Source organism: Mobula birostris, chromosome 7 (genome assembly GCF_030028105.1).
Source record: "Mobula birostris isolate sMobBir1 chromosome 7, sMobBir1.hap1, whole genome shotgun sequence".
NCBI lineage: Eukaryota > Metazoa > Chordata > Chondrichthyes > Myliobatiformes > Myliobatidae > Mobula > Mobula birostris.
Window position 1 is genome coordinate 73,522,945 of NC_092376.1, and position 26,313 is coordinate 73,549,257.

Genomic DNA, 26,313 nt, shown 5'->3' on the forward strand with positions numbered 1-26,313 from the left:
ATATTCAACTTTTTAAGTTTCTGAAAAACACCAAGTACTTGATATACTTTTCCTCCAGTTATTTAGCACTGCCTTCAAAAGTCAAGGCTAACCCAAGTGCCAATGGTAATACAGCTAGCAATATGAATTCCAGATTCAGACTAACAATATCATACCAGGGGTTCAAATGTGAATTCAATCTCAGGATTTACTAAATATATGAATTATATTTTAAAATGAAGTACTGAGGTATAACATCTTTCAGGATAAATGAGCTTTTAAACAAACAGCTTTTCAATTTTTCCATTAACCTTCACATAAACAATGAAACAATTAAGTACAACTGGAACCAACTGTTAGATGGAATAGAAGTGGAAAAATTTGCAGATTATCAGCTGCAAAAGAAGTATTTTCTACCATGACAAACTCAGTTACGATAGTTTTTATCCATGAGATAATATTTACTCCATCCAATAGTTACGAAAACAAATGTGAGACAGCATTAAGCCATTCATGCTTACTGAATATGTCGTGCACATGCATTAGTGCTGTCACATACATATTGATGGAATGCTCAATTGGAGATACAGTATTTCAGTTATAACAAATAATATGTAATACTTCAGTCTTAATTTTCTATCAATCCACTTATTCTAAAATGGTGTAATGTTTTCATTTAAACACAGGAATAGTAGGTAAGTTATAATAAAATATTTTTACTGAGTATTAAATTCATAGTTATATCTATGAATAAACAGCAAAATATTGTTTCTGGGAAGTAGAGTACCAAAATTGTTGTTTTACAGGGATAGCACCAAGAGTTCTAGACCACTGATCTAAAGACAAATTTCACTTGCCCCAATAGAACTGTGGGCAGACAGATTAAAAAAATCTGAAATTTTAAAACAAGTGCTTATCTCAGTAACTATCAGACTCTCAGGCTGTTGTAAAAAGCCCATCTAGTTCACAAAACTCATTCAGGGAAGAAAATCTTCTGTCTTTTAACCAGTGGCCTATACAAGACTTAAAGCCTCTTCTGTTTAAGGGCAAATAGGATTGGAAATAAATGCGGTCATGGCCAAAGATGTCAACACCCTATGAACTAATGCAAAAATTAATCTTTGCAGTTTAAAACTTATTTTCACATTTGCAATTTTAAACAGAAATCTTAAAATTTCTAAATTAGATACTTCAAAGTTAAAATGTACAAAAATTAACTTTTGCTCACTTCCGTTACCTTTCGCCGACTCTCATCTTTTCGATCAAAGGCACACTGTTGTTTGCACTGCTCACAAGTCTGTGGAGGCCCATATTTCTTTTCTGAATTTGTACAACGCTGACACTTGGTGCCAATGAAGGCTGCTATGATGTTACAATATTGACAGGGTTTGGGCTGCAGGCATTAAAAATAAAATTATGGCTTAAACAAAAAACATTGATAATGGAACAAAATCCTGTACTTCTTCAGTACTTTTAAAGATTTTGTATTGGTTATCTGGTAGCCATAGCAAAAGAGATAAAGAAAGCAATCTCCCAAAGTTCTAACATATATATTTCACACTGAAATACTTCTCAGATTCATATTGAGATTCACAAAAAAAAACTTTCTTCCTTATCAGAGAATTAAAAAATATTGTTTTAAATAAGCAGACATTAAATTATTTTGCAAAATAATTGAAAGCAAGGACAGCTAGTGCCTGATTATTTTCCTATAAACAAAAATAGTAAAATAACTGTGGAAATTGCAAACTGAATAGGTATACATTCTAATTTAGAAAAGGTGAAAAAGAGGCATGCAAATGGCACAGGAGTTCAAATCAGCTCCAACTGAGTTAATTAGGCATTAAATAATTTAAAGCTACATCCCTAATGTGGCAAGACGTAGCATGTGTTATCTGGCATTGAAAGACTATAAATGACTGCACATTACAAATAAGACCAGAAACCATGTTAGGTTTCCTGCTGGAAATTATGCTTTGCAAATGAGTATTATGCCTACAAGTACCTAAGAAGGCTGGGAGGGAAAAGTAGAAACAGGTTTGCATTAAACAGTGTGCTCAAAGTAGAATAATCTAATAACTGGGAGCCTGGAAGCAATGTCAATATTTGGGGTAAATTATGCATTTTAAAAATCCATAATTAGTAATTTATATTTTTTTGGCATGGCATTTTATAAAATATATTTATTGGTGGGGGGGGGGAGAGAGCAAAATCAGCTTTTTCCAGTTTTAAGATTTTGTTCATTTTCTGCTCATGCTATTAGAAAATGCTTTTTCCTTTCATCAGTGGAGAAATTATAACAGGTTGACACTGGAGGGCACACAGAAAAACAGAGGAACAGAGGGAAAAAATGAATTGTTAAAGAAAAAGATTTAACTGTTTGATTTGTCAGTATAAGTGTACACATTGGCCTATAGCCAAATATCCTACTTTGTGTTGTACTATTTCTATGATTTTACATTTCCTAGAGAAGAAGTTTGTTTTGGGTGTCACTTTACAGCCCCCTTCAGTTGAAGAAGGTGAAAATGGCAAATAAAATTTCATAACATCCAGACCCACAGAACCATGTATCCAACAATAAATCATACAATACTTTGAATATTGGTCAAATTATTAATTTAAGCACTTGAAACAAAGACCTACAATCCTTTTCTAGAATGGACAAATGAAATTTGAAGTTGTTGACTGTGGGAGCGTCCTGTGCACAAAGTAACTGCACTTTTTTTTACATTATCAAAGGGACGGCATCTCAAGTAATCCTTAGTTGAAAAGTTCTCCGAGTCCTACAGGACATCAGTGTTATGGGGAATACATAATTCCTTACTTTACAGGAAAAGGGAGTCTGGGTTCCTTTACACTACATGATTAAGTTAATATTTTGTCAAGAAGCTTCATCAATTTGACTTGATACATTATTCAGATTTCTGTTCCAAAGTAAGCATTTTAAGTATTTTATTCCTATTAATAGAACGGTATTACCATACATGAACATGCTGCCTTAATTTACTGGTGAACAAGTGAGAATCCATCTCTTCTAGCTGTTTTCCTGAGCTTTTGGCTTACTGTCATCAGGCATATGAAATAATTCAGGAACATCTAAAAGAGGTCCGACAGCAGTGCAGCAGAAGTTATCATGGACCAAGGAAAATATATTGATTTGTATATTCATCTATATAACATGGTCACCAGGGACTGTCGTTTGATCTTAGAACACAGTGAAGACTGATAGCCTCAGCGTTACTCAAGAGACATAATGCAAAATATGACTATTACCATTGATAATATGCAATAATGTTTGCAAAACTAATTATACACCACTGAATTTCTCTGTCATTAAGACATTATTTTGCTTTCTTACAAGGAAATACTAAATCATATGCAATCAGTAGATAAATACTACACAGACCATTTTGATAGTTGTTATTGTTGCAAGATACAATTAAAGTTTATAATTTAATATTACACCAAAAATACTTAAAATGAAAAAGAAAATATAAACGAATATATAAAAAAGACATAATTATCTCAGGCAACTCAAATATATTTTTCTTTAAATAAAACCAGTGGTAGCAAAAGGTTATCTCTGGAAGTTAATAAGTGATGGTGGGTCAGTCACAAACAAACTTAGAAAACAATACATTTATATCATTATCATCATGCTATTTTCTTGCACATGGAAGTGACTTTTAAAATATCCAGCAGAATGGTGAAAATCTGTTCTGTAGATGAAATACCTCCAGGAATTAAATGATCAACAATGATCATTTTCAATAATAGTTTAAAATGAGGTAGAATTTTATTTTTCTTTCATGTGATTTTTTTTCTTCTACTTTTTGATCAGCAGGTGAAAGCAGCCTACCAGTACTTCAGTAAACATCATGCCTATGGAATGGAATTTTATCTACACCCTTTGGCAGGGAAAACTACTTTATGATTGATTACCACAGGTGATTGAATTATAGAGCAAGATTAACACGAAAATTCTCACATAACTTGCAGATAGAACACGAGGGAAATGAAAACAGAAAAACAAAACAAAATTTAAAAAAATAAGCAGAATCAAAGAAAACCTGCTTAACCCATTCAAACTCAAAAACTAGATTTTTGAATATTACAAAATATTACTGAAATTTCTAAATAGTTTTTACCATTGATTGTGAAATACTAATAACTTTATTAGTAACACAATTGACATACTCTGCTTTATTATGATTTTGAAAATTCCAGTAACTGTGTTATCTAATAAAAAGTGCTGCATCAACTTACTGTTCCAAACTGCTTCACATTCTGTGCACATTTCTTGCATATTGTGTTGGTTTTGCTGCATAAAATAAGAAACCCGTAATTCAGAAATATTTACTATTTCAGAGATTATGGAACTAAATAAAAACACATTACCATCACTGTACCTTTCTTGTTGGAATTCAGTTCTGCAATATGTGCACTTGACGACCGGATGTGCTATGCGACACTCCTGTTTAGAGGAGAAATAAGATAGGGTAATATAGCCTATCATTTTTGAAACATTTTTTAACCAAAGCAGCTCATTTAGTTAGAGATACTATAAAATAAAATATCTCTGAAAATTTCAATATTAAAAGAAAAACATTAGATACAACTGCTCATCAGGTTGGATAGGAACTCAAAGTCTACTGTATAATTCCCCCACTGGTGAAAGGAAAAAGTATTTTCTAATAGGCTCAGTACTTAACTTGTCACTTATACCTTGTAGCTAGAGTTTGAAAAAATTATGTTTTAAGCAGTAGATCACTTCAAGAATAGAATCCAATGTGATATATAGCATACTCCTGGCAATTCAAAAAGGTATCATTGTACCATACAAATATGAATTATTTAGAAGCAGAAAAAACTAGCAAATTAATTAAAACAAAATTTGAAATATTCGATGCTTAATTAAGTAACCAAAGTACAAACTCAGCATATGTAAGTTTGATCTGCACAGCAAGTACATACACTGCAACTCCGATTCTCCAGCATTTTCAATAAAACTTTGGTGGTACCCAGTAAACGATATTGTTAAAACTGGAAATTACTCCAGTTAATATTCTCACACTTGTTATTTTTTTTTTTTAAGACTTTCTTTTATAACAGTGCAAAAAATATTCAGAAAAACCAGTGCTTTTGGATTTAGGTGTGGGGGAGCAGATGACTGCCAGGAATGTGGGGCCAAATACCCACCCATTGGTATTTCTGAACAACAGGATAGCAGATTTTATACTACAATGAAACGTCAAAAAATTTGCTAGGTACTTTCAGTGAAGAACCATACAAAATAAATCATCAAAGAATACCCTCTCCATTAGAGGCCACTGAATTAGCAGCAAAAATAAGGCAGTCAAGTGATAAAAAGCTATTTTTTAAAAAATAATAAGCAAAAAAAGATATTTGAGAAAGAGGTGTAAAATGGCTATTTAAAGGTAGCGAAGTTTAGTGATTAAGCGTATGGAAAACCTGGTAGTTAAAAGAGGCAATGAATACAAGTTAGTCCAATAAGCTTTTATAAATCCTAACAGGATTGCATTTGGTTCTGGGCACCGTGTTTTAGAAGAGTATCAAGAACTTGGATAAGGTACCGAGATTCATAATGATCATGAACAGGATGAAAGAGTATAATCAATTAGAGATTGAAGAAGCAGGGATCATTCTCTTTGCAACAGAAATTACAAGGCAAAAAATGTGTTTCTCTAGCTAGGAAACTCAAACCTAGGAGTACATAGATTTAAAATAAGAGACAAAAGAACTGAAAGGCCAAAATATTTAGCCTCACTGAAATTTATCCAAAATTAAACTACCTAAAAAGATGTTGAAATCAATCCTGTGGAAACTTTTTGAAAACAAACAGGAAATATACTTTTAAAAGACCAGCTTTCAGTTTGTGGGTGACATCTGGGGAATGGGACTGAAATGGACGGCTCTTTTAAAAACAACAGCAAAGAGATGACAAGATGAATGGCACCCATCTGTACTGTAAATTTCTGAGTCAAATATTTTTTCTGTAGTTTACAAGTATGCCTGTCTGAGCTAAAGATTTTGTACTTTTTAATTACATAAATTTCTCCAGAAAAATAATATACATCTTCCACAGAAACATTTAATCAACATTTCTGAAAGACAACAGATAAATTAAAATTTTTAAAAACGACTCAGTCATAGCATTCACACCTTGGATTCAGAAAATGACAAAAACACGTTTAAGGACACAAACTAGGATAATACCTCAATTTTGTACCAAGGGAGTACTGTAAAATAGGACGTGCTTTATATAGTAAAGAAAATATATAAGATCTATTATCTGTTTACACAATATTGATTAGTGGTTGATTTAACTGTTCCTTTAATTGTGACCCCTACTTCCATAATGCCTCCATAACTTGGTATTTACAAACAAAACATTGTGCCATAAGTTTCCAAAATTTATTGAACTTGCCTCTTAAAATGGATTCAGTGTAAATTTCTAATCCTCATTCCATTTGTTGTTTCATTGTGTTTAATCTGATTTCTGATTAATTTGATTAAAATGTAAATTCATCAAATTCATTTTTATAGCACCAGGATACAATTCATTAATTTGATTTTGTAAAGGTAGATACAGCCTTTTCCCCCAGATTGTACACATATGCGTTTCCAAATTAGAACGAATTAAGTGTAATGGTAACAAATGTTCCTCACCAACTAATGATTGCCACCAGACCAAAAATTACTGTTGAAGCAAGAAACATCTTCCTGTAAATCTCATTAATTTCAGATTCCACATTTGCAATTGCTCTACATATTTTCTTATTTCCCTTTTTCTCTCAATTTTCAATGCAAAAGACAAAATATATAAATTACAACTAATACATAAATAGTACAAAAAAAAAACAAAGCAGTGTTCATGGACCGTTCAGTAACCTGACAGCAGCGAGGAAAAACTGCTTCTAAATCATTGAGTATGGGTCCTCAGGATCCTGCACATCCTCCAAATTGGTATTAATAAGAAGAGAGCATATCCTGGGTAGTCATAGTCATACTTTATTGATCCCGGGGGAAATTGGTTTTCGTTACAGTTGCACCATAAATAATAAATAGTAATAGAACCATAAATAGTTAAATAGTAATATGTAACTTATGCCAGTAAATTATGAAATAAGTCCAGGACCAGCCTATTGGCTCAGGGTGTCTGACCCTCCAAGGGAGGGGTTGTAAAGTTTGATGGCCACAGGCAGGAATGACTTCCTATGACACTCTGTGCTGCATATCGGAGGAATGAGTCTCTGGCTGAATGTACTCCTGTGCCCACCCAGTACATTATGTAGTGGATGGGAGACATTGACCAAGAGGGCATGCAACTTAGACAGCATCCTCTTTTCAGACAGCACCGTCAGAGAGTCCAGTTCCATCTCCACAACATCATTGGCCTTACGAATGAGTTTGTTGATTCTGTTGGTGTCCTTAATGATGGATGCCACTTTTTTTGAAGCACCTGCCTCTTGAACATACCCTCGACGGAGGGGAGATTTTTGTCCATTATGGAGCTGCCAAGTCTATAACTCGCCGCAGCTTCTTGTAATCCCATGCATTGGAGCCTCTATACCAGATGGTGATGCAACCAGTCAGAACACTCTCCGCCATACATCTATCCAGATTTGTTAGAATCTCCAATAATATACCAAAATCTGCTCAAACTCCTAACAAAGTAGAGCCACTGGCATGCCTTTTTCATGGTTGCATTAATGTGTTGGGCTCAGGATAGATCCCCTGAGATGTTGACACCCAGGACCTTGAAGGGGCTCACCCTTTCCACTGCAGACCCCTTCAATGAGGACTGGTATATGTTTTCCTGACTTCCCCTTTCTGAAGTCCATAATCAGTTCCTTGACCTTGCTGATGCTGAGTACAAGGTTGATGCGCGCAACACCATTCAATCAGTTGATCTATCTCGCTCCAATAAGCCTCCTCATTGCCATCTGAGATTCTACCAGTGACAGTGGTGTCATTGGTGAATTTATAGACATCAAATTATAGAATTTTAGAGACTAAATGCATGTTTGTGAATAGTATGAAAGAAAGTGCAATTTAACTTCAATGAAGCAAGTTGTAAGTTATTTCTGCAACTAGAAAATTTGTGAAGTTAATGTCAGACACTTATACAACACAGAAAATGGTTTCAAATTACTTAATACATCAATTTTTGGTTACATTTGTGATGTTACACCGATAATCAGAAGTATGAAAGTACTAATTTAGAATACATGACTTGATTATTCAACGAATCAAACAAATGTCTACAAAATATTGCTATCTGAAAATTTTAATGAAGATATTAGGCACTCTGGAAAATTGTATTATGTAAATTTTTGGTTCTTCAGGGTTGCTCTTCACATTAATTTGTAAACATATACACTTTACCCATTACCTGCCTAAATTATGATACAGTATTTTAAATTAAGTTTTGCTCTGAATTTCCATTTTAATAATGCATTTTAGATGGAATAGATGTGATTACTTCCACTACAATCTGTACTACCTACAATGTTTGATGACATCTAGATGATATCTATTTCTCTAATAGTCATGCCATAGCTCATTGATCTACTTGCACTGAACTTTCTCTGTAAATGTAACATTTTATTCTGCGATCTGTTATTGTTTTGCCCTGTTCTACCTCCATTCACTGTTGTAATGAACTGATCTGTATGAAGAGTATGAAGTTTTCCACTGTAACTCAGTATTTGTGACAATAATTAACCCATTTAGTGGTGGAGTAAACAAGCATTCCTATGATATTTTAGCTGAGATAATCCCTTGAATCACCAAGGCATTAAAGGCTTAAGTACAAAATTCTGGTAAATCTGGAGTCGATAATGGGCATGGACATAGTGGGCTGAAGGGCTTGCTTTGGTATTGTACGTCTATGACAAAGACAATTCTGGTTGTTTGTTGGCAACTACCTTTAAAAATCTAATAAGCTTTTTTTTAAAAGAGTAAGCCAGGTAAATGTAGATATAGTGCAAGTGCACCATTAATAGATTGAAGCTTCTTGATGCCACCAAATCTATGTTACAGGAATCTGAAGCAGAAGAGAAACAGCAGATTCATTCAATAAATTAATTTTAACTTGACAACAACAGCTCAGGTAAAATTAACTCTTTATTGCCCTGGACTAGGGAGGAGCAAATCCTATAGAAAGCAGATGGGACTGCTTGCTAGCTCAGGGACCCACAAGCATAAAGCTTGAACAGCTCATGGTCATAGGATAAGGCTGGAGCACAATTAAAAGTATTTGCTCGAATACTATGTACTCCATTGTGAAACATTACAAATCTTCATCAGTGTAATACTTCCAGTCATAATCTTGGGCCTAGATTTACTTTTTAAGAGACATCCATTACAAGGATCTTTAATGAACAAATAAAAATACTCCCTGCCTTTGATTTTTTTCTGTGAAGATAATTTGAGAAGAGTATATAACTTTTTGGGAAGGATATAAAACTTGGAAGATGATAAAAACAATTAGCATGGCAGGCAGTGACTATGTTAAGAGAAAGCGAGTTAATATTTCAGTATGGACTCCTTTCATCAGCCAAATAACCTTACCAACAGCTTATCACCATAAGCTGACCCTACTCCAAACAATTTGCTTTGTTTTCTCTTCTACCATTTTTAATGAGGGTATGGCCTGAACTATTTCTCTTTCTACAGATGCTGCCTGGCATAATATTTCCGGCTTTTTTTTTTCTATTTTTATTGCAGATTTGCAGCATCTGTATTTTTTTTTTTGCTTTGTAACTTTGTATGGGAATAGGAAGTGAACCTGTAGAATGGAAAAACTTCCTAAAATCTTGGGACTTGTTCCAGAAGAGTTTGCACAGGTATAATGGCCCAAATAAAACTGTGCTATAAAACTTTATGAAAGCTATGTTTACTACCATTTTGGATGGGTTTCAAAGCACTTCCAAGTCATACAGAAATAAAAATTAATATAAATATTTTACAAAGATTAAATGCTAAATCAGTTTCCCCATAACTATTCTCCAGAGTTTCAGTTCAAGTCACAAACATCAATCCCTGACCAAGGTGAAGAAATTAATATTAGATGAGTATTCTGGGAGTGTTGAAGTTACTTTAAAAGTCAGTCTTTGAACAGATAATGTTGAACAAGTGCAGTTGCTTTTGGAACATTTTCTACAGAACAAATAAACAAGTAATTTAATAGGTATGTTATCTATTTGAAAATGTAAAACAGAAACAACTCTATAGGCTAATTCTGCTTCTCCTGACTGTTCTATTATTCAAATATAATCACATACTGCCTTATAGTTTCAGTGACCTGGGTTCAAACCTGACCCATGATGCTGTATATGGATAGTTTGGAAAGACCTTCTGGCTTAACCGTAGGTAGCTGTACAGGGATGTTATTCTGACTGGAAGTCTGTAACCAGTGATGTACTGCAAGGATCAATGCTTGGATCTCTGTTGTTTCTGATATAGATAAAAATCTAGGTGAGCTGATTAGCAAGTTTCCAGATGACATAAAAGTTTATTTGATAGAGTTGTGGATAGTGAGGCTAGTTGTCAAAAGATTCAGAAGGATATGGACTAGTTGGAAATAAAGATAGAGAAATGGCAGATAGTTTCATCTGGGCAAGTGGGAAATGTTGCACACTAAGAGGAAAGTATGTAGTAAATGGCACTACTCTTTAAGAGACACAAGAGACTGCAGATGATGAAATCTGGATCACAATCTGTTGGAGGAACTCAGTGGGTTGAGCAGCATCCATTCACAACACTTTGGGATGAAATACTGCATCAGGACAGCATCACAAAAAACCGTGTACTTGAATGAGGTTTTGAAGTGCACCCTCAAAGTGGCAATGAAAGTAGATAAGATGATAAAAAAGTCAGGGTACTGAGTCTCATAGTTTGGAGATCACATTGCATTTGTATAAAACCACATTTGGAGTCGTGTAAAAGTTTGGAGAAGGTGCAGATAAGGTTCATTGTGATGTTGCCCAAATTGGACAGCATTAGCTATGAGGTTATACAAACTTGGATTGTATTTGGGTGGCACATCAGAGGCTGAGGGGTGACCTGATGAAAATTTATAAAATTGTAACAGGCGAAGATTGGTAGATAGCCTCAGTACCTTCTGATGCCAAACTTTTGAGGACATAGCTTTAAGATGACAAGGGGAAAGATTCTTCTTTTTTTTAAACTTACAAAACAAGATTTTTTAATAGAGTGGTATGTGCCTGTATGTACTGCAAGGAAAGTGGTGAACGTGGATACCACAGTAAAGTTTAAGAAGCATTTTGAGACACACATGACCAGGCCATGATTGGAGAGATAGAGAGCATGAGCAGACAGATGTGCAGTTTAAATTGGCATCATAGTTTGCGTAGCAACTGAGCGCCAAAGAGCATATTTCTGTGCAGACTGTTCTATCTATGTACGTTCTCATAGTGATCTTGTGGGCTTCCGTCTTAGGTTTCACTTTCATCCCATAAAAAATGCAGATTGGTAGGTTAATTAGCCACTACAAATTGCCTAGGTATAGAACCTGGGAAGCGGTGATGTGTGAGAAAAACAGGGTGAAAAACAATTAAGATGATGGGATGATCCTGTGAGCTGATCTATAAAACTCACCGGGCTGGAACAGCTTCCTGTGCCATAAAGAAGAAAGAGAAAAACAAAATGCATTGGACCGCTTTCCTGTCCTATCCTTATTTACTTTGTTCAGCCTAAGAGTGAGTGAGTAGCCGTGTGTGTGGAGAGAGAGAGAGAGAGAGAGAGAAAGGAAGTGTGTTGATATTCGAATACAGTGGTTGAATAAGTGAAGCTGCGTTTAAAATTTTAAAAGCTCAACCAAATCTCCCCCCTACTGTTTACAAGTAAACATGCGCTATGGAAAAATAACTGCTGTTTTGAAAGTTTAACTGCGAGCTGTGGTACATAACAGACCGGGTACCTGGGTGGTGCCATACCAGGGAAGCCGCTGACACGGAAGGAACACAGACTTAGGCGGCGACTCCGAAAGCAAAGGCCTTAATCGGATTTCAGCGCCGATTAATTTCGGCCGAAATCACAAAGACAGCGAAGTAACCTCGAGGAAGGGCTGATGATGACTACGAACCTTACACAGCTGCTGGCCCTGAGACAGGTCTTCGAACGGATACCGCTGGTGGCATTTGGTGCAGGCGTAAAGCGCGGCCATTATTTCAAATACCAATCAATAGCCGCAACCACCCGCCGTCAAATTTCAACACCTCAACCGGTTTCTTCACGCATAGGGTAGATGAAAAAAAAAATCTTCCCTTTAAAAAAAAATCAAAGGGGTAATCAACCAAATAAAGAATAATAGAACGAATCTGACCTCCCGGCGTCACACCACACGAACCGGCGACATCAGAACCGGACGTTGGTGAACGCAATATGACCTTTGAGCCAATAGGAAGACTCCATACGGCGAAGTGCCCCGAACGCTCAAACAGCTCCGTCCAGTCATATCACAGCTTCCTACAAGCGCGGCCACCGATGTAAACTGACGGTTGGAAGCCCAGGCGCGCGAAGGGTTGTACGGCTGGTGCGGCGCAACCAAACTTGGGCAGTTTGAAAAGCTCGAGACATAGGTCCGAAAAAAATATGATTGCATTTCTATAAATTCATATCATACCCGTATTTGTTAGCTCGCACAACAATTTTTCCAACAACAATGTGTTTTAATAAACAAGAATAGCAATAGAAAAGGAAACGTTCGGGTTCACCACGATCGGCTGTCAGTCAGGCGCTCAGCCTATTGGGTAACACCCCAGGCGCGCGCGCGCATCCGCGCGAAGACGTTACCCACTTCGCCCGAGCGCGTTCGCGGCGCGGCGCGCACCCGATCGTGGCGCGGCTTTTCCGGTGCGGCGCGCATGCGCATGCGCGCGGCTGGGTGGGCGACCTGCGGGGTGAAGTTGCCCGTTGAAGCACCCAGACATGGCAGCTGTTGACAGGAACCGGCAGGTGAGTTCTTCCTCCAGTGTAAATGCGGTTGCAACCTGGGCTGGGTGGGTATGTCCTCTTCTGTTGGGTCCCCATGCCGCGGACCCCTACCATTTACCGAGGGGTCCGTGAACCCCGGGGTGGAACCCTTCTGTGCCCGACGACATACACTCTGCCTTCGCAGATGCTGCCTGACCCGCTGGACTCTGCTGACCATTTTACCTTTCCTCAGGAGCTCAGAATTAACAGGAGATGGGAACACCCTACATAGCCAGAACTATATTGCTGTTAATCGGATAATCGTCCTCTTTTTCAGTTGCATTATCCTGTTAAGGTGCTGAGAAACGAGGTATTACCTCATTGGTTCAAAACCAGAATATAAAAGCTCCATGCATTGCATATTTGTTTGTATGTCGATAGTTAACAGTACATATTTGTACTGTTAACTACTGACGTTACCTTGGCCTGCCCCTGCATTTGTTGATCTGCTACTGAAGCCACTAGTTTTTACTGTTCTTAAATTACCTTTGACAAGTTTTAAACTTGAGAGAATACAGAACGCCAATTGTGTTCTGACACACGTCCCTTCTTAGAAGTATTTTTAATGAAAATCAAACTCTTGTTTCCAAAGTGTGATAGTCATAAAGTGGATTGGTAAATTAGAAGCCAAGACGTAATTTCAAATCCTCCCGTGACTGTTGTGAAATATGATTAATCTAGAAACTTAAAGTAATGTGAAAATATTTCTGGCTCACTAAAACCCTTGGGATAAATTTTCTACTTAATAATGTAGAAGCCCACTCCTTGATATATGAAAGTTCTTAAAACTCATCCGTCTGGTGTTTGTGTGTAATGACATTGCGCAGATCTAGAGATTTCCAAGTAAATCTGCTTCCATGCTTGGTTAATGAGGAAATCTGCAGTGTTTATCCAATCCTTCTCCAGATCTTCTGGTGTAATTGGTCAACTTCTGCAAACCACTAATTTCAAGGACAAATAAGAATAGGCTGGTCTTTCAAGTGATACCCAGATTTCACAAGCAAATTGAGATAAACCATTCAAATTTCGTTTGGTGCCCAGAGTGGCAAGAAGCCTGAAGCAGCTTGGTGGACACGTCATTCTTGCGCTGCAGGACACAGAATTGTGGAAAGCAGTCAGTCTAATATATTCGTTGAAAGCTTACAGTCTGAAGCTTCGTCTGACCTGGCAGCAGCACTTGGAGATCTTTGAATGCCCCTGCTCCCATCCTGCACTGGGTATATAGATATTGACTGAAGAAAAGAAAGCAAATTAATGAATAGGCCATTTGCTTTCAATGAACAGTCCATTTAATAGTCCTTCCAGTTAAGATGGCGCTACTGAATGTGTGCGACAGCTTTCTGATAGTCAAAAAGCTGAGAAATCTAACTAAAAATCACTAAAATACATTTTCTGAGGTAAATTGTGTTAAATTATCACTGCAAACAATGAAGGGGTGAGGCAAGTTCGGGGGATGAGCTGAGATGTGTTGCAGAATCTTTGCAGATGGAGTCCTGATGCCTGTACAGCTGGCCTGGGAGCGAGGTTGGATCAGTCTGGGTGCTGAGAGGAGAAGCTGGGGCCTGGGCAGAGGAGATTCGGTGACCTTACAACTGGTCTGGGTCCGAGGTTGGATTGCTCTGGGCACCGAGCTGATTTGAAGAGTTTGAGAGTTTCTTCAGGCTGGGCAGCGAAACCTGGACCCGGAGAGAGTCACTGGACGACGTGGTCTAGGCCAGGAGCCTTTCGCAGTAACAGTGCCTGGGTCCTGGTGTATCGTACGATTTGCTGCTTAGACAATTTAAACACTGGCCCAGATCGGATGCGAGCCGATTTTGCTCCTCTCCACAATCTTCACTCCTCTCTTCAGGGTGCGGAAGCATTTTGCTGTTGGGTTTATTTAACTGCCAGCCAAAATAGACAGTAAAGACAGGGTGTTGGTCAGGACGAGAGACAATTTTACGTTTTCTCTAAGATGGTCATCTCCGTGATGCTGAGGCTATGATGACTGCCCCGGCTGCTGTGTTCGTGCTGCTAATATGATGAACTGATAAGCGAGGCTTTGGGCCTACTCCGGGCTGCTCTCGGGTTCGGATCTGGTTTTGGAATGCTGTGGGTAACCTCTACTGTTTGCATGATTTGTGTTTTTTTTTTCTATCTCGTGCACATTGAGTGTTGGTCTCTTATTTTTATTTTTGATCCTTTATTTTCAGTTGGGTTCTTTTGGGTTTCATGCTTTGCGGCTACCTGTGAGGAAGCAAGTTTCAAGGTTATATAATTTATACATTATTTGGTAACAAATGGACATTGATCCTGTGAACACTACCTCACTTTTTAAGTATGTATTATTTCTGTTTTTGCATGATTTTTAATCTAGTCATTATGTATACTGTAATTAATTTATTATTTTTTTCTTCTGTATTGTGTATTGCATTGAACTGCTGCTCAGTTAACAAATTTCAGGACACATGCCAGTGATAATAAACCTGATTCTGACAAATGTACTTTAATCTTGAATAAAGGTGCTTGTAGGCAGTGGAATATATGGGCAGCGAAGGAGTATTCAACTTAAATGTGGGGTCAACCCAAGAATCAGAATCAGGTTTATTATCACTAACATGCTGTGAAATTTGTTGTTTTTGTGACTGCAGTACAGTGCAGGTCATAAAAATTACCATTCAAGTTAAAATTTAAAATAAAATGAATTGTGTAAAAGAGGAACAGTGAGGTGGTGGTCATGAACCGTTCAGAAATCTGATAGCGGAGGAGAAGATGCTGTTTGTTAAAGGTTGAGTATGCATCATTAGCCTTCTGTATCTCCTCCCTGATGGTAGTAATAAGAAGTGAGATTAATATACATAGTTCAGGCCCCTCAGCATATACAATGATTTTTAGACCAAATCTTATCCTTGGTGACTTGGAAACATTGGTTGTGAACTTGGTGACAAGAATTTGATATAACCAGATCCTTTGCACCCATTCTTCCTATGCTAATTAATCAATTTTTTTTGCCAATTATCAACACATTGACTTCAAGTCCATACATTTCCTTTTATCTCTCTGCAATCTTCTGTTGTAAAGTTCTACAATAACGTGGATGCCTCCGGTTTTGTCTTTTAATTGCGATTATGTCACTATTAAGAAGCATGCTTTCTATTGTCGATGGACCTAATCTCTGGAATTGCCTTCCTGAACCTAGCTTTCCTATTTTTTTAAATACTCCTTAAAACTCTCTGCATCCATGCTTTGGTCATCTGCTCTAATATTTGCTTATATAGTCCAATGCCAGTTTGGATGAAGCTTTAATATAAATACCTTTAGAACATTTAGCTGTATTTAGCTCTATAAATGTACCAATTTGTAATTTATTGATGTAAGCATTTATTTGCATGCTTTAGTCTTTCATTATATAAATCATCGCCATAATGTTGGATTAGATGAATTATGAAACTGTGAAGCAGCCAAGGGATGCAATTTTTTTTGCTGGAATATAAGCTGTACGCATCAGCAAACACGAGGAAATCTGCAGATGCTGGAATTTCAAGCAACATACATAAAAGTTGCTGGTGAACGCAGCAGGCCAGGCAGCATCTCTAGGAAGAGGTACAGTCGACTGCAATAACCGCTTTATTTTCACGAATGTCCAGTCCCTACATACTTCCATCGCCCATTGGGAAGATCTCAAAGCTCTCCGCTTCTTTTTGGATTCCAGACCTAACCAGTTCCCCTCCACCACCACTCTGCTCCATCTAGTGGAATTAGTTCTTACTCTTAATAATTTCTCCTTTGGCTCCTCCCACTTCCTCCAAACTAAAGGTGTAGCTATGGGCACCCGTATGGGTCCTAGCTATGCCTGCCTTTTTGTTGGCTTTGTGGAACAGTCTATGTTCCGTGCCTATTCTGGTATCTGTCCCCCACTTTTCCTTCGCTACATCGACAACTGCATTGGCGCTGCTTCCTGCACGCATGCTGAGCTCGTTGACTTCATTAATTTTGCCTCCAACTTTCACCCTGCCATCAAGTTTACCTGGTCCATTTCCGACACCTCCCTCCCCTTTCTAGATCTTTCTGTCTCTATCTCTGGAGACAGCTTATCTGCTGATGTCTACGATAAGCTTACTGACTCTCACAGCTATCTGGACTATTCCTCTTCTCACCCTGACTCTTGCAAAAACGCCATCCCCTTCTCGCAATTCCTCCGCCTCCGCCGCATCTGCTCTCAGGATGAGGCTTTTCATTCCAGGTCGAGGGAGATGTCCTCCTTTTTTAAAGAAAGGGGCTTCCCTTCCTCCACCATCAACTCTGCTCTCAAATGCATCTCCCCCATTTCATGCACATCTGCTCTCACTCCATCCTCCTGCCACTCCACTAGGAATAGGGTTCCCCTTGTCCTCACCTACCACCCCACCAGCCTCCGGGTCCAACATATTATTCTCAGTAACTTCCGCCACCTCCCACGGGATCCCACCACTAAGCACATCTTTCCCTCCCCCCTCTCTCTTTCCGCAGGAATTGCTCCCTACGCGACTCCCTTGTCCATTCGTCCCCCCCCATCCCTCCCCACTGATCTCCCTGCCAGCACTTATCCTTGTAAGTGGAACAAGTGCTACACATGCCCTTACACTTCCTCCCTTACCACCATCCAGGGCCCCAAACAGTCCTTCCAGGTGAGGCAACACTTCACCTGTGAGTCAGCTGGGGTGATATACTGCGTCCGGTGCTCCCGATGTGGCCTTTTATATATTGGCGAGACCCGACGCAGACTGGGAGACCGCTTTGCTGAGCACCTATGCTCTGTCCGCCAGAGAAAGCAGGATCTCCCGGTGGCCACACATTTTAATTCCATTCTGACATGTCTATCCACGGCCTCCTCTACTGTAAAGATGAAGCCACACTCAGGTTGGAGGAACAACACCTTATATTCCGTCTGGGTAGCCTCCAACCTGATGGCATGAACATCGACTTCTCTAACTTCCGCTAATGCCCCACCTCCCCCCGTACCCCATCTGTTACTTATTTTTATACACACATTCTTTCTCTCACTCTCCTTTTTCTCCCTCTGTCCCTCTGAATATACCCCTTGCCCATCCTCTGGGTCCCCCCTCCCCATCCCATGATCCTCTCATATCCCTTTTGCCTATCACCTGTCCAGCTCTTGGCTCCATCCCTCCCCCTCCTGTCTTCTCCTATCATTTTGGATCTCCCCCTCCCCCTCCAACTTTCAAATCCCTTACTCACTCTTCCTTCAGTTAGTCCTGATGAAGGGTCTCGGCCTGAAACGTCGACTGCACTTCTTCCTAGAGATACTGCCTGGCCTGCTGCGTTCACCAGCAACTTTTATGTGTGTTGCTTGAATTTCCAGCATCTGCAGAATTCGTGTTGTTTGCGTTTCCAAATAAAGTTACCAGATATATTGTATATACTAGTGTCCAAGATCTCTTCTACAGTGGCAATTTGTTTCCGAGCTTTGTCTTTTATTATGTTATAATTGCATTTTATTCAATCCCTGCAGCACTCTTTGGATGGGAGTTTTCAAGTGTTACCAATGTCTGACACTTTGTCCATGCCGTCATTTGCTGCATATCCAATGGATAAGCCCTTCCTCAATGTTGACTTCAGTCGATCCCCAGAGAAGCCTGTTATTGCATATCCAGAGAGTAATAGTAGAGGTGAGTAATCAAGAGAGTATGAAAATTAAAGGATTTGTTTGAATTCACTTGCAACCAGTTGTGACTACTTCCACAAGTTATTTGTTGCATCATAATAAATAATTATATAATGTAATTTAGTTGTTTTTCATTGTGTGGTTAGTGCAGGTAACCTGAGTTGTGGATCTGAATATCTTTTTCTGCTTGAATACACAATATAGTAGTAGTATCAAAGTAATGTTATGTCTTTGTCAAAAGCACCATAGTTTCAAATCCACCATTGAACTCAAAGTAGTACTCTCTGTGTGGTACAACAGGGATTGTAATAGCTCCACAGCTCTGCTTATAAAAAAGGAACAGATGCAACAAAAGTACAGATTTCACAGTGTTACAGGGTGTTGTATTCCAAGAAAAGTCTGTAGCGTAATTTTCCACAATGCAAATCCGTGTCACTGTAAGGTGCAAATGCTACAGGTGGAGAAGAGGGGGAGTTGCATTTTTGGTTGAGGAGAATATCACAGCAGTAGTCTGAGATGAAATTACAGAGGGATCAACCACTGTGGCTACGTGGATGGAGGTGAAAAATGAGGAGATAATCACCTTGTCGGGGTTGTACTATACACTCCCAAATAGTCAACAAGCAATTAGAGCGGCATTTCCTAAGCTGGGGTCCACAGAGCCCTTGCTTAATGGTATTGGTCCGTGGCATAAAACGCTTGGGAAGCCTTGAGTTAGAGGAATAAATATGTAGGAGGTAACCTACACAAACTGAGTCAATAAAGGGTCTCAGGCTGAAACTTCAACTCTTTATTCCATTCCATAGATGTGGCCTGACCTGCTGAGTTCCTCCAGCATTTTGTGTGTGTTACTCTGGATTTCCAGCACCTGCAGAACTTCTTTTGTGTTTAAAATCTGTAGGAAAATGTGGAAAGTTGCACGAATAGGGTTGTCCCAGGGGATTTTAATTTTCCTAATATAAACTGAAACTGCCATAAAGCAAATGGCTTGAATGGGGTGGAATTTGTTCAGTGTGTTCAGGAAAGTTTTGTCAGGCAATATAGAGGGCAAAACTCGACTCTCTCCTGGGAAATAGGCAAAGACCTTTCATTGACTGAAGTGTCAGTGGGAGTGGAATTTGGACACAAGGACCATAGTTCTATTAATTTTAAAATATTTATGGAAGAGGACAGAGCTGGTCCACAAGTTAATGCTCTGAACTGGAGGAAGGCAAATTTTAAATGTATTTGGCAGGAATATGCAAAGGTTGATTGGTATAGGTTGCTTGCGGGCAAGGGGACATCCAAAAAGTGGGAGGCCTTTGAAAGTGAGATAGTGAGACTTTAAGATCTGCATATACCTGATAGAATGGAGGGTAGTGCTGGTTGGAGTAGGGAATCCTCGAGTACGAGATATTGGGCTCTGATCAGGAAAAAGGAGACAGCTTGGAGCAGGTACAGACAGCTGGGATTGTGAATCCCTGGAGGAGTTCTAAGAATGCAGTCATATACTTCAAGAAATCAGGAGGGCAAAAAAGAATGTAATTCAGCCATGGATGGTCCCAAGCCTGGCTGCAAGAGGAGGAGAGTTGGGCATGAGTTAGCAACCACAACCCATAAAAACCCAGAGCTACAGAAACTACAATATCCTCAGCCCTGGGAAAGAAAGGATCTTCGGATACCAAGAAGATGAGCTACAACTTGAAAGACTGGCCCAGGGTAGAGGACTCTGGTGAGCTGCGGTCAGAGTCCTGTGCCCCAGTATGGGTGATGGACCTGAGTAAATAAAATGGAGTGTCATAGTTTTGGCAGAGAAGATTAAGGAGATTTCAAAGAGATTTTTAAAGTTTATAAGAAGAAAAATTAGGGACAGAATAGGACCCCTCGAAGGCCAAAGTGGTGATCTATGCAAGGAGCTGTAGGGGATGAGTATTTCCCTTCTGTTTTTTCTGTGAATTAAGACGTAAAGATAAGGAAACTCTGGAAAGTTAATGGGCATGTCTTTAAGGATAGTCCACATTACAATAAAGGAGGTGGTGGCTATCTAAAAATGTATGAAGGTAAATAAATCTTTGGGGCCTGATCAGGTATGTGTAAGGCCTCTGTGGGAAACTAGAGAGGGAATTACGGTAGCCCCAGCTGAGATGTATGCATTATATGGCCCTAGCTGAGATGTGTGCATTATATGGAACTAGATGAGATATGTGCATTATATGGATCATCATTAGCGATGGTTGAGGTGATGGAAGATTGGAAGGAGGCTAATGTGGCTTTGAGGGATGTAATGAAAAACCTGGGATCTATAGACTGATAAACCTAACATCTGTTATTGGAGGGGATTCTGAGGGTTAAGATATACACATATGGGAACAAACTGAAAGATCCCATGAAGTTGGTGTTTGAAATAATGGGCAACTTAAAAACTGGGACACACCAGGAGACCAGTCAAAGCTGATCGACCTGAGCATGAATTTGGTAGGGCTTTTATATTCTCAGTTGATTACCAGTAAAACTACATATTACAGAAGGGTGGCTACAGGAAGACTTAATTAAGTATGTACTAGGTCCTGATTACAGAGTGAAAGGATTGTCTACAGGTCAAACAATAAATCTAGTTTTCTATTACAACAATGGGTGCACACAATAGCATAATTAATGAGACTCATGAACCTTGGATGTCATCACTGCTGCATTCCATTTCTCTACTTCTAGGCTTTGTCTGTGGTTCCCTGTTACCATATTATCACAATCCTTATTTACTCGTTACTAGGTCTCATTATTCTTTTCCCTACAACACACACATTTGGAAAGGTGGGTCACTTAGGGAAATTCAACATGGCTTTGTGGTGGGAGAATATCTCATGAATTTGATTAACTGTTTTGAAGAGGTTTAACAAGTGTAGGATGGTAGGCATAGTCTATATGGACTTCAGCAAGGCCTTTAAGGCCTGCATGGTAGGGTGTTCTAAAAGATTGAACTGTATGGGATCAAGGGACAGCTAGTTAATCGGATACAGAATTGGCTTGATGGTAGGAAGCAAAGGGTGATATTTGAAGGTTGTTTTTTCAGATTAGAGGCCTGTGACTGATTTATGTACTTCGAGCTTGTACTGGGCCCATTGTTGCTTTTCATTTATATCATGAATTTAGATAAAAATAGATAAGGCATGTTTAGTAAGTTTACAGATTGCACTAAAATAGGCAGTCTCATAGACATTGAAGAAGCTTATCAAGATTGACACTGGGAACTTGATCAGCTTAGTAAATAGAATGAGAGAGTATAATTCAGATCTGTACAAAGTTTTGGATTTTGGGAAATCAAGCCAGGGTTAGACTCTCAATGTCAGTGATAGGGTCCAGCAGAGTTTTGCAGAATAGAGGGACATAGAGCTCCACATAAGTGGATGCCGGTTAATTGGGACACATTGGGACCAGTACATTTTGGCCCAATTAAGCTGCTGCCCAATTAGCTGAAGTTTCATAGAAATAGTTAAAAAGGTACGGAAAAAAGGACAAAGAAAAAAACCTACTAGTTAACTGAGAAATAAATTGTATATTTAAATGAAACGCAGAACAAATTAGAACACTACCATTTAGCAATACGATAAAACTGTGTTAGTTGCTAATAGTTAATGACAGAGGAATTCATCCAGTTTTTGCTGCAGCATGTGGGGTGTCCAGGGAAAGGTAGCACCTTTGGTAAAAGGGCTTGTATTGTCCATCCTCGGGCAGCCCACTGAGCTCTGGTCCCAACCGGACACTCAGCTAGCATCTGTGGCTCTAACTAGCTGTTTGCAAGTGACAACGATTACACTCCGGTACACTGCTTCGACAGATGGGTAAAACCAGGTGAGTGTAGCCAGTGGGCCTCATACCTGTGTGAAATAGGGACATGTCTGTCCTAGCATGTTGAAGTCAGGTCTGGCAGACTGGACAGATGAGATCAACAGCCAAGACAGCAGTTCAGCAATGCTTCGTAGCGAGCACAGGGCATGATAAGGCGCAGGAGAACTCATGGTTAGCCACTGCAACCAAAGAAGACCTCAGTTTGTGACAACTACTTGCACCACTCGACCCCAACTTGCAAAGTTGAGAGGGCGGAACCGTCCCAGTGCAACAGCTTTTGCACTTTAAAACCTCCCACACGGGTTTCGGTGTCATCATTGGGTATGATGGACAACCACTGTGGTGCTGTTCTTCTGATTGACTGTAAGTGAACAACATCAGCACCAACACCTAGTGCAGATGATGGACTGCCTTTATACAATATTAGCAATGATTGCATCCTCCAAATCTTCATTTCCATTGTAATATTCAAGATGATTGTTGATACCTTCAAATTCTTCATAGGTCCTAACTTGTTGAAGTAGTGAAATCATTTCACTTTCACTCCTGGCTGTTGCTGGCATCTCCAAGCCTGAATGCTTGAAACTGCAGTGAGCAAAACAATTCTAACTTGGCTTACTGCTTATCTGTAGCCAACTATCAGTTACAGATGTCACTGCTTTTGAACACAAACGCGTGCTACTGACACTATTTTAAAAACTGATCGCTCTAAGCATGGTGTAGTGTCTTACAGCCACACAAGCACACTTGACTGACAGGAGTTAGAAATTGTTCGGCAACAGTCTACTGTCCCAATTAAGCGGCAAGGTGTTCCAAATAAATGAAAGGTCGCCGGCTATTTTCTTAATTAATTTTTGTTCTTTAAGAGTTGTCCCAAATAAGTGCCTGCCCTAATTAACCAATGGACCAATTAACTGGAATCCACTGTACTTCGTTCCCGATAAAATGCATCACAGGTAGACAAGGTAGCTGTCTGGCCTTCATTGATCATTAGTAGGGTAGTTAGGATGTTACGTTGCAATTGTTTAAAGACACTTGTGAGGCAGTATTGGAGTATTGTATTCAGTTTTGGTCACCTTGCTATAGGAGAGATGCCAGTAAGCTGGAAAGAGTGCAGAAAACATTTGCTTGAGGGAATGGGTTATAGAGAGGTTAGGACTTTATTTCTTGGAGTGTAGGAGACTGAGGGATGAGGGTGTATAAAATCATAAGGGATAGGGATAGTGTTATGTTTTGTAACTCCAAAACATAAAACTAATTGAAAGAAAAACATGGAGCTGGGGATAACTCCTGTACATTTGGTTTTTACTTTATTGAGGCGCGCACTTACGTCGTGGTGTAATGACGAATATCATTCATGTACTTTTACATATAACCCATAATAAATTATTTAAAGAATGCTTAAACACACTTATGTCGTGGTGTAATGACGAATGTCATTCATGTACTTTTACACATAACCCATAATTATTTAAACAATGCTTAAACAATACTGTATAGTTACAATATTACTGAAATATTAAATGCACAACAGATAGGGTGAATGCACTCAGTCTTTTTCCTAGGGTTGGTGAATCAACAACTAGAAGGTGCTAGTTTAAAGTGGGAGGTAAACTTCAGGCAACACACACAAAATGCTGGAGGAACTCAGTAGGCCAGGCAGCATCAATGTACTCTTTTCCATTGATGCTGCCTGGCCTACTGAGTTCCTCCAGCATCTGCAGATTTTCTCTTGTTGGTGAATTTCAGGGGCAACTTTTTACACAGAGGATGGTATATAAGTGAAACGATGCTTGAAGAAATAGTTGAGGCAACACTTAAAAGATATTTGGGAAGTTAGATGAAAAAGCTTTATAGGGATATGGGTCAAGCACAGGCGGATGGGGCTAGCATAGATAGACATCTTGGTCGGCATGGGTGAGCTGGGCCTAAGGGTGTTCTCTCCCTCCCCTACCCCGTGGCTTATGACTCTGACGTACCTGTGTCACAGGGTGTTGCATTCTTAAATAACTCTATTATGATGTATGGTAACTCAAAGCCGTATCATTTGCAGATATTTCAGGAAACACAAGTTCACTAAGAATGGAACGTAAGTTCCATTGGGATTAATTGTATTCTCTCAAATCTGTGTGAATTCTTTAAGAGTGAATTTTCCTTACCTAAATAATCATAACGGTGTCATCTGTACAGTACAGAATTAGGTATTCATCTCAACTGATACTTATGCTGCATTTAACCCTTTTCCATCCCTACTCTTATCATTTCTTCTAAATTACATTATTCTATTCCATTAATTTTCTTGGCTGTATATACAAGATAATCAATGAAGGAATTTTTTTCAAATACAGTGGTGTTAGAAATTTGAAAATCTTACCATGGGAACTTCAGGATATTTGCACGGATGAACTTCAAGTTTGTGAATCTGAACACTAAGGATGATTCATTTGTTTTCATGATATTCCTAATCATCTTTGCTACTTTCATTCGATTGTGTACCTGTGCCCCCCCCCCAATTTTTTTTATTTCTAGACTACTGGGAGCTTTGCTTTCAAAGAAACTTGTGGGCTGCTTGTTCTCTCTATCAACATTCATCAGAGTACACTTACCTAAATATAACTAAGACTGAACACAAAGTACTTTTCTCCATAGCAAGTGTATTTTCTTTAATTTTAGACAAACTTGATTTCAATTACTAAACTGTAGTAGAATCTATCAAGATTTACTTTCTAATTTTCCTAATCTGACTTTGATTTATTTTAGCGGTACTTTCAGCATTAAGAAATCTTCAAGAAAAGATTCGCAAATTGGAGCTTGAACGAACACAGGCAGAGGAAAACTTGAAACGAATCTCTAAGGAGACAGCAGAGTATAAAAAAATGTTAGATAAGAGCCAACAAAGAGCTGGTGACACACCAACAGAAGTAGCACAGCATAATAGAGGTTTGTTGAAATGCAATTACTGTTTCAAGGTTTGCAAATCAAAACTTGTGCTTGTAATCTAACTTTGTCACTTAATCTTTGTATGAGAACTTTTCCCGTCTCTGCATAATGAAGATCAACCTAAGAGCTCAACTAACTTAAGGTGTCTGCAGAAATTCATCTTTGTACCAGAGATGTCAGCAATTTTGAGATGATTATGTATTGTATCTGGTTGTATTCTAACTGGTTGCAACACCGTCTAGTATGGAGGGGCCATTGCACAGGATCGGGAAAAGCTGCAGAAAGTTGTAAACTCTGCCAGCTCCATCATGGGCACTAGCTTCCCCAGAATCGAGGACATCTTCAAAAATCCATCATTAAGGACCCCACTCACACAGGACATACCCTCTTCCCTTTACTACTATCAAGGAGGAGGTGGTTCAGGAGCATGAAGTCACACACTCAATGTTTCAGGAACAGCTTCTTCCCCTCTACAATCAGATTTCTGAATGGACAATGAACCCCATGAACACTTCCTCAGTACTTTTTTCTTCTCTTTTTGCACTACTTATTTAATATATTTTTAAAATATACAGCATTCTTATTATTGAGTAGCAGGGTGGGGATACGTCTCTAACAGAGGAGGTATAAGGCGTAGCACCTGCTTAGCCCTCCGATCAGGGTCACGTGAAGCCATGTGTGCAGCAGGTGGATAGTCATATGTGCAGTTGTTGCATATCACAAGTCCTGGTTATGCAACCACTGATGTCAGGCAGACAATCTCCGAAGAGTATTGATAATGGCTGGTGTCACCTGTCTTATAAAGATATTGCCCAGAAGAAGGCGATGGCAAACCACTTCTTTCGAAAAATTTACCAGGGACAATCATGGTCATGAGACCATTATCATCTACGTCATACTAC

The 26,313-nt window shown here is 38.9% G+C and overlaps 2 protein-coding genes across 4 annotated transcripts in view; one reads left to right on the top strand and one right to left on the bottom strand.

The window, feature by feature from the left end:
* The window catches only part of fam76b (family with sequence similarity 76 member B), a 36,738-nt gene extending 24,342 nt beyond the window's left edge, over positions 1–12,396 (bottom strand). The window contains exons 1-4 of one of the 2 annotated variants that reach the window (XM_072263410.1): positions 12,113–12,396; positions 4,389–4,453; positions 4,246–4,300; positions 1,217–1,372 (exon numbers count right to left, since the gene is read on the bottom strand). In XM_072263410.1, coding sequence (XP_072119511.1) covers positions 1,217–1,372; positions 4,246–4,300; positions 4,389–4,453; positions 12,113–12,193 — 357 coding nt within the window. In that variant the 5' untranslated portion in view covers positions 12,194–12,396. Of the gene's footprint in view, positions 1–1,207; positions 1,373–4,245; positions 4,301–4,388; positions 4,454–12,112 lie in introns of both variants that reach the window. The other variant, XM_072263409.1, reaches the window with a different exon arrangement.
* A 480-nt stretch (positions 12,397–12,876) lies between these two features.
* The window catches only part of LOC140200302 (centrosomal protein of 57 kDa-like), a 32,762-nt gene continuing 19,325 nt past the window's right edge, over positions 12,877–26,313 (top strand). Inside the window, exons 1-4 of one of the 2 annotated variants that reach the window (XM_072263420.1) lie at positions 12,892–12,984; positions 15,195–15,319; positions 18,494–18,650; positions 25,232–25,411. In XM_072263420.1, the coding sequence (XP_072119521.1) occupies positions 18,527–18,650; positions 25,232–25,411 (304 nt within the window). In that variant the 5' untranslated portion in view covers positions 12,892–12,984; positions 15,195–15,319; positions 18,494–18,526. Of the gene's footprint in view, positions 12,985–15,194; positions 15,320–18,493; positions 18,651–25,231; positions 25,412–26,313 lie in introns of both variants that reach the window. The other variant, XM_072263419.1, reaches the window with a different exon arrangement.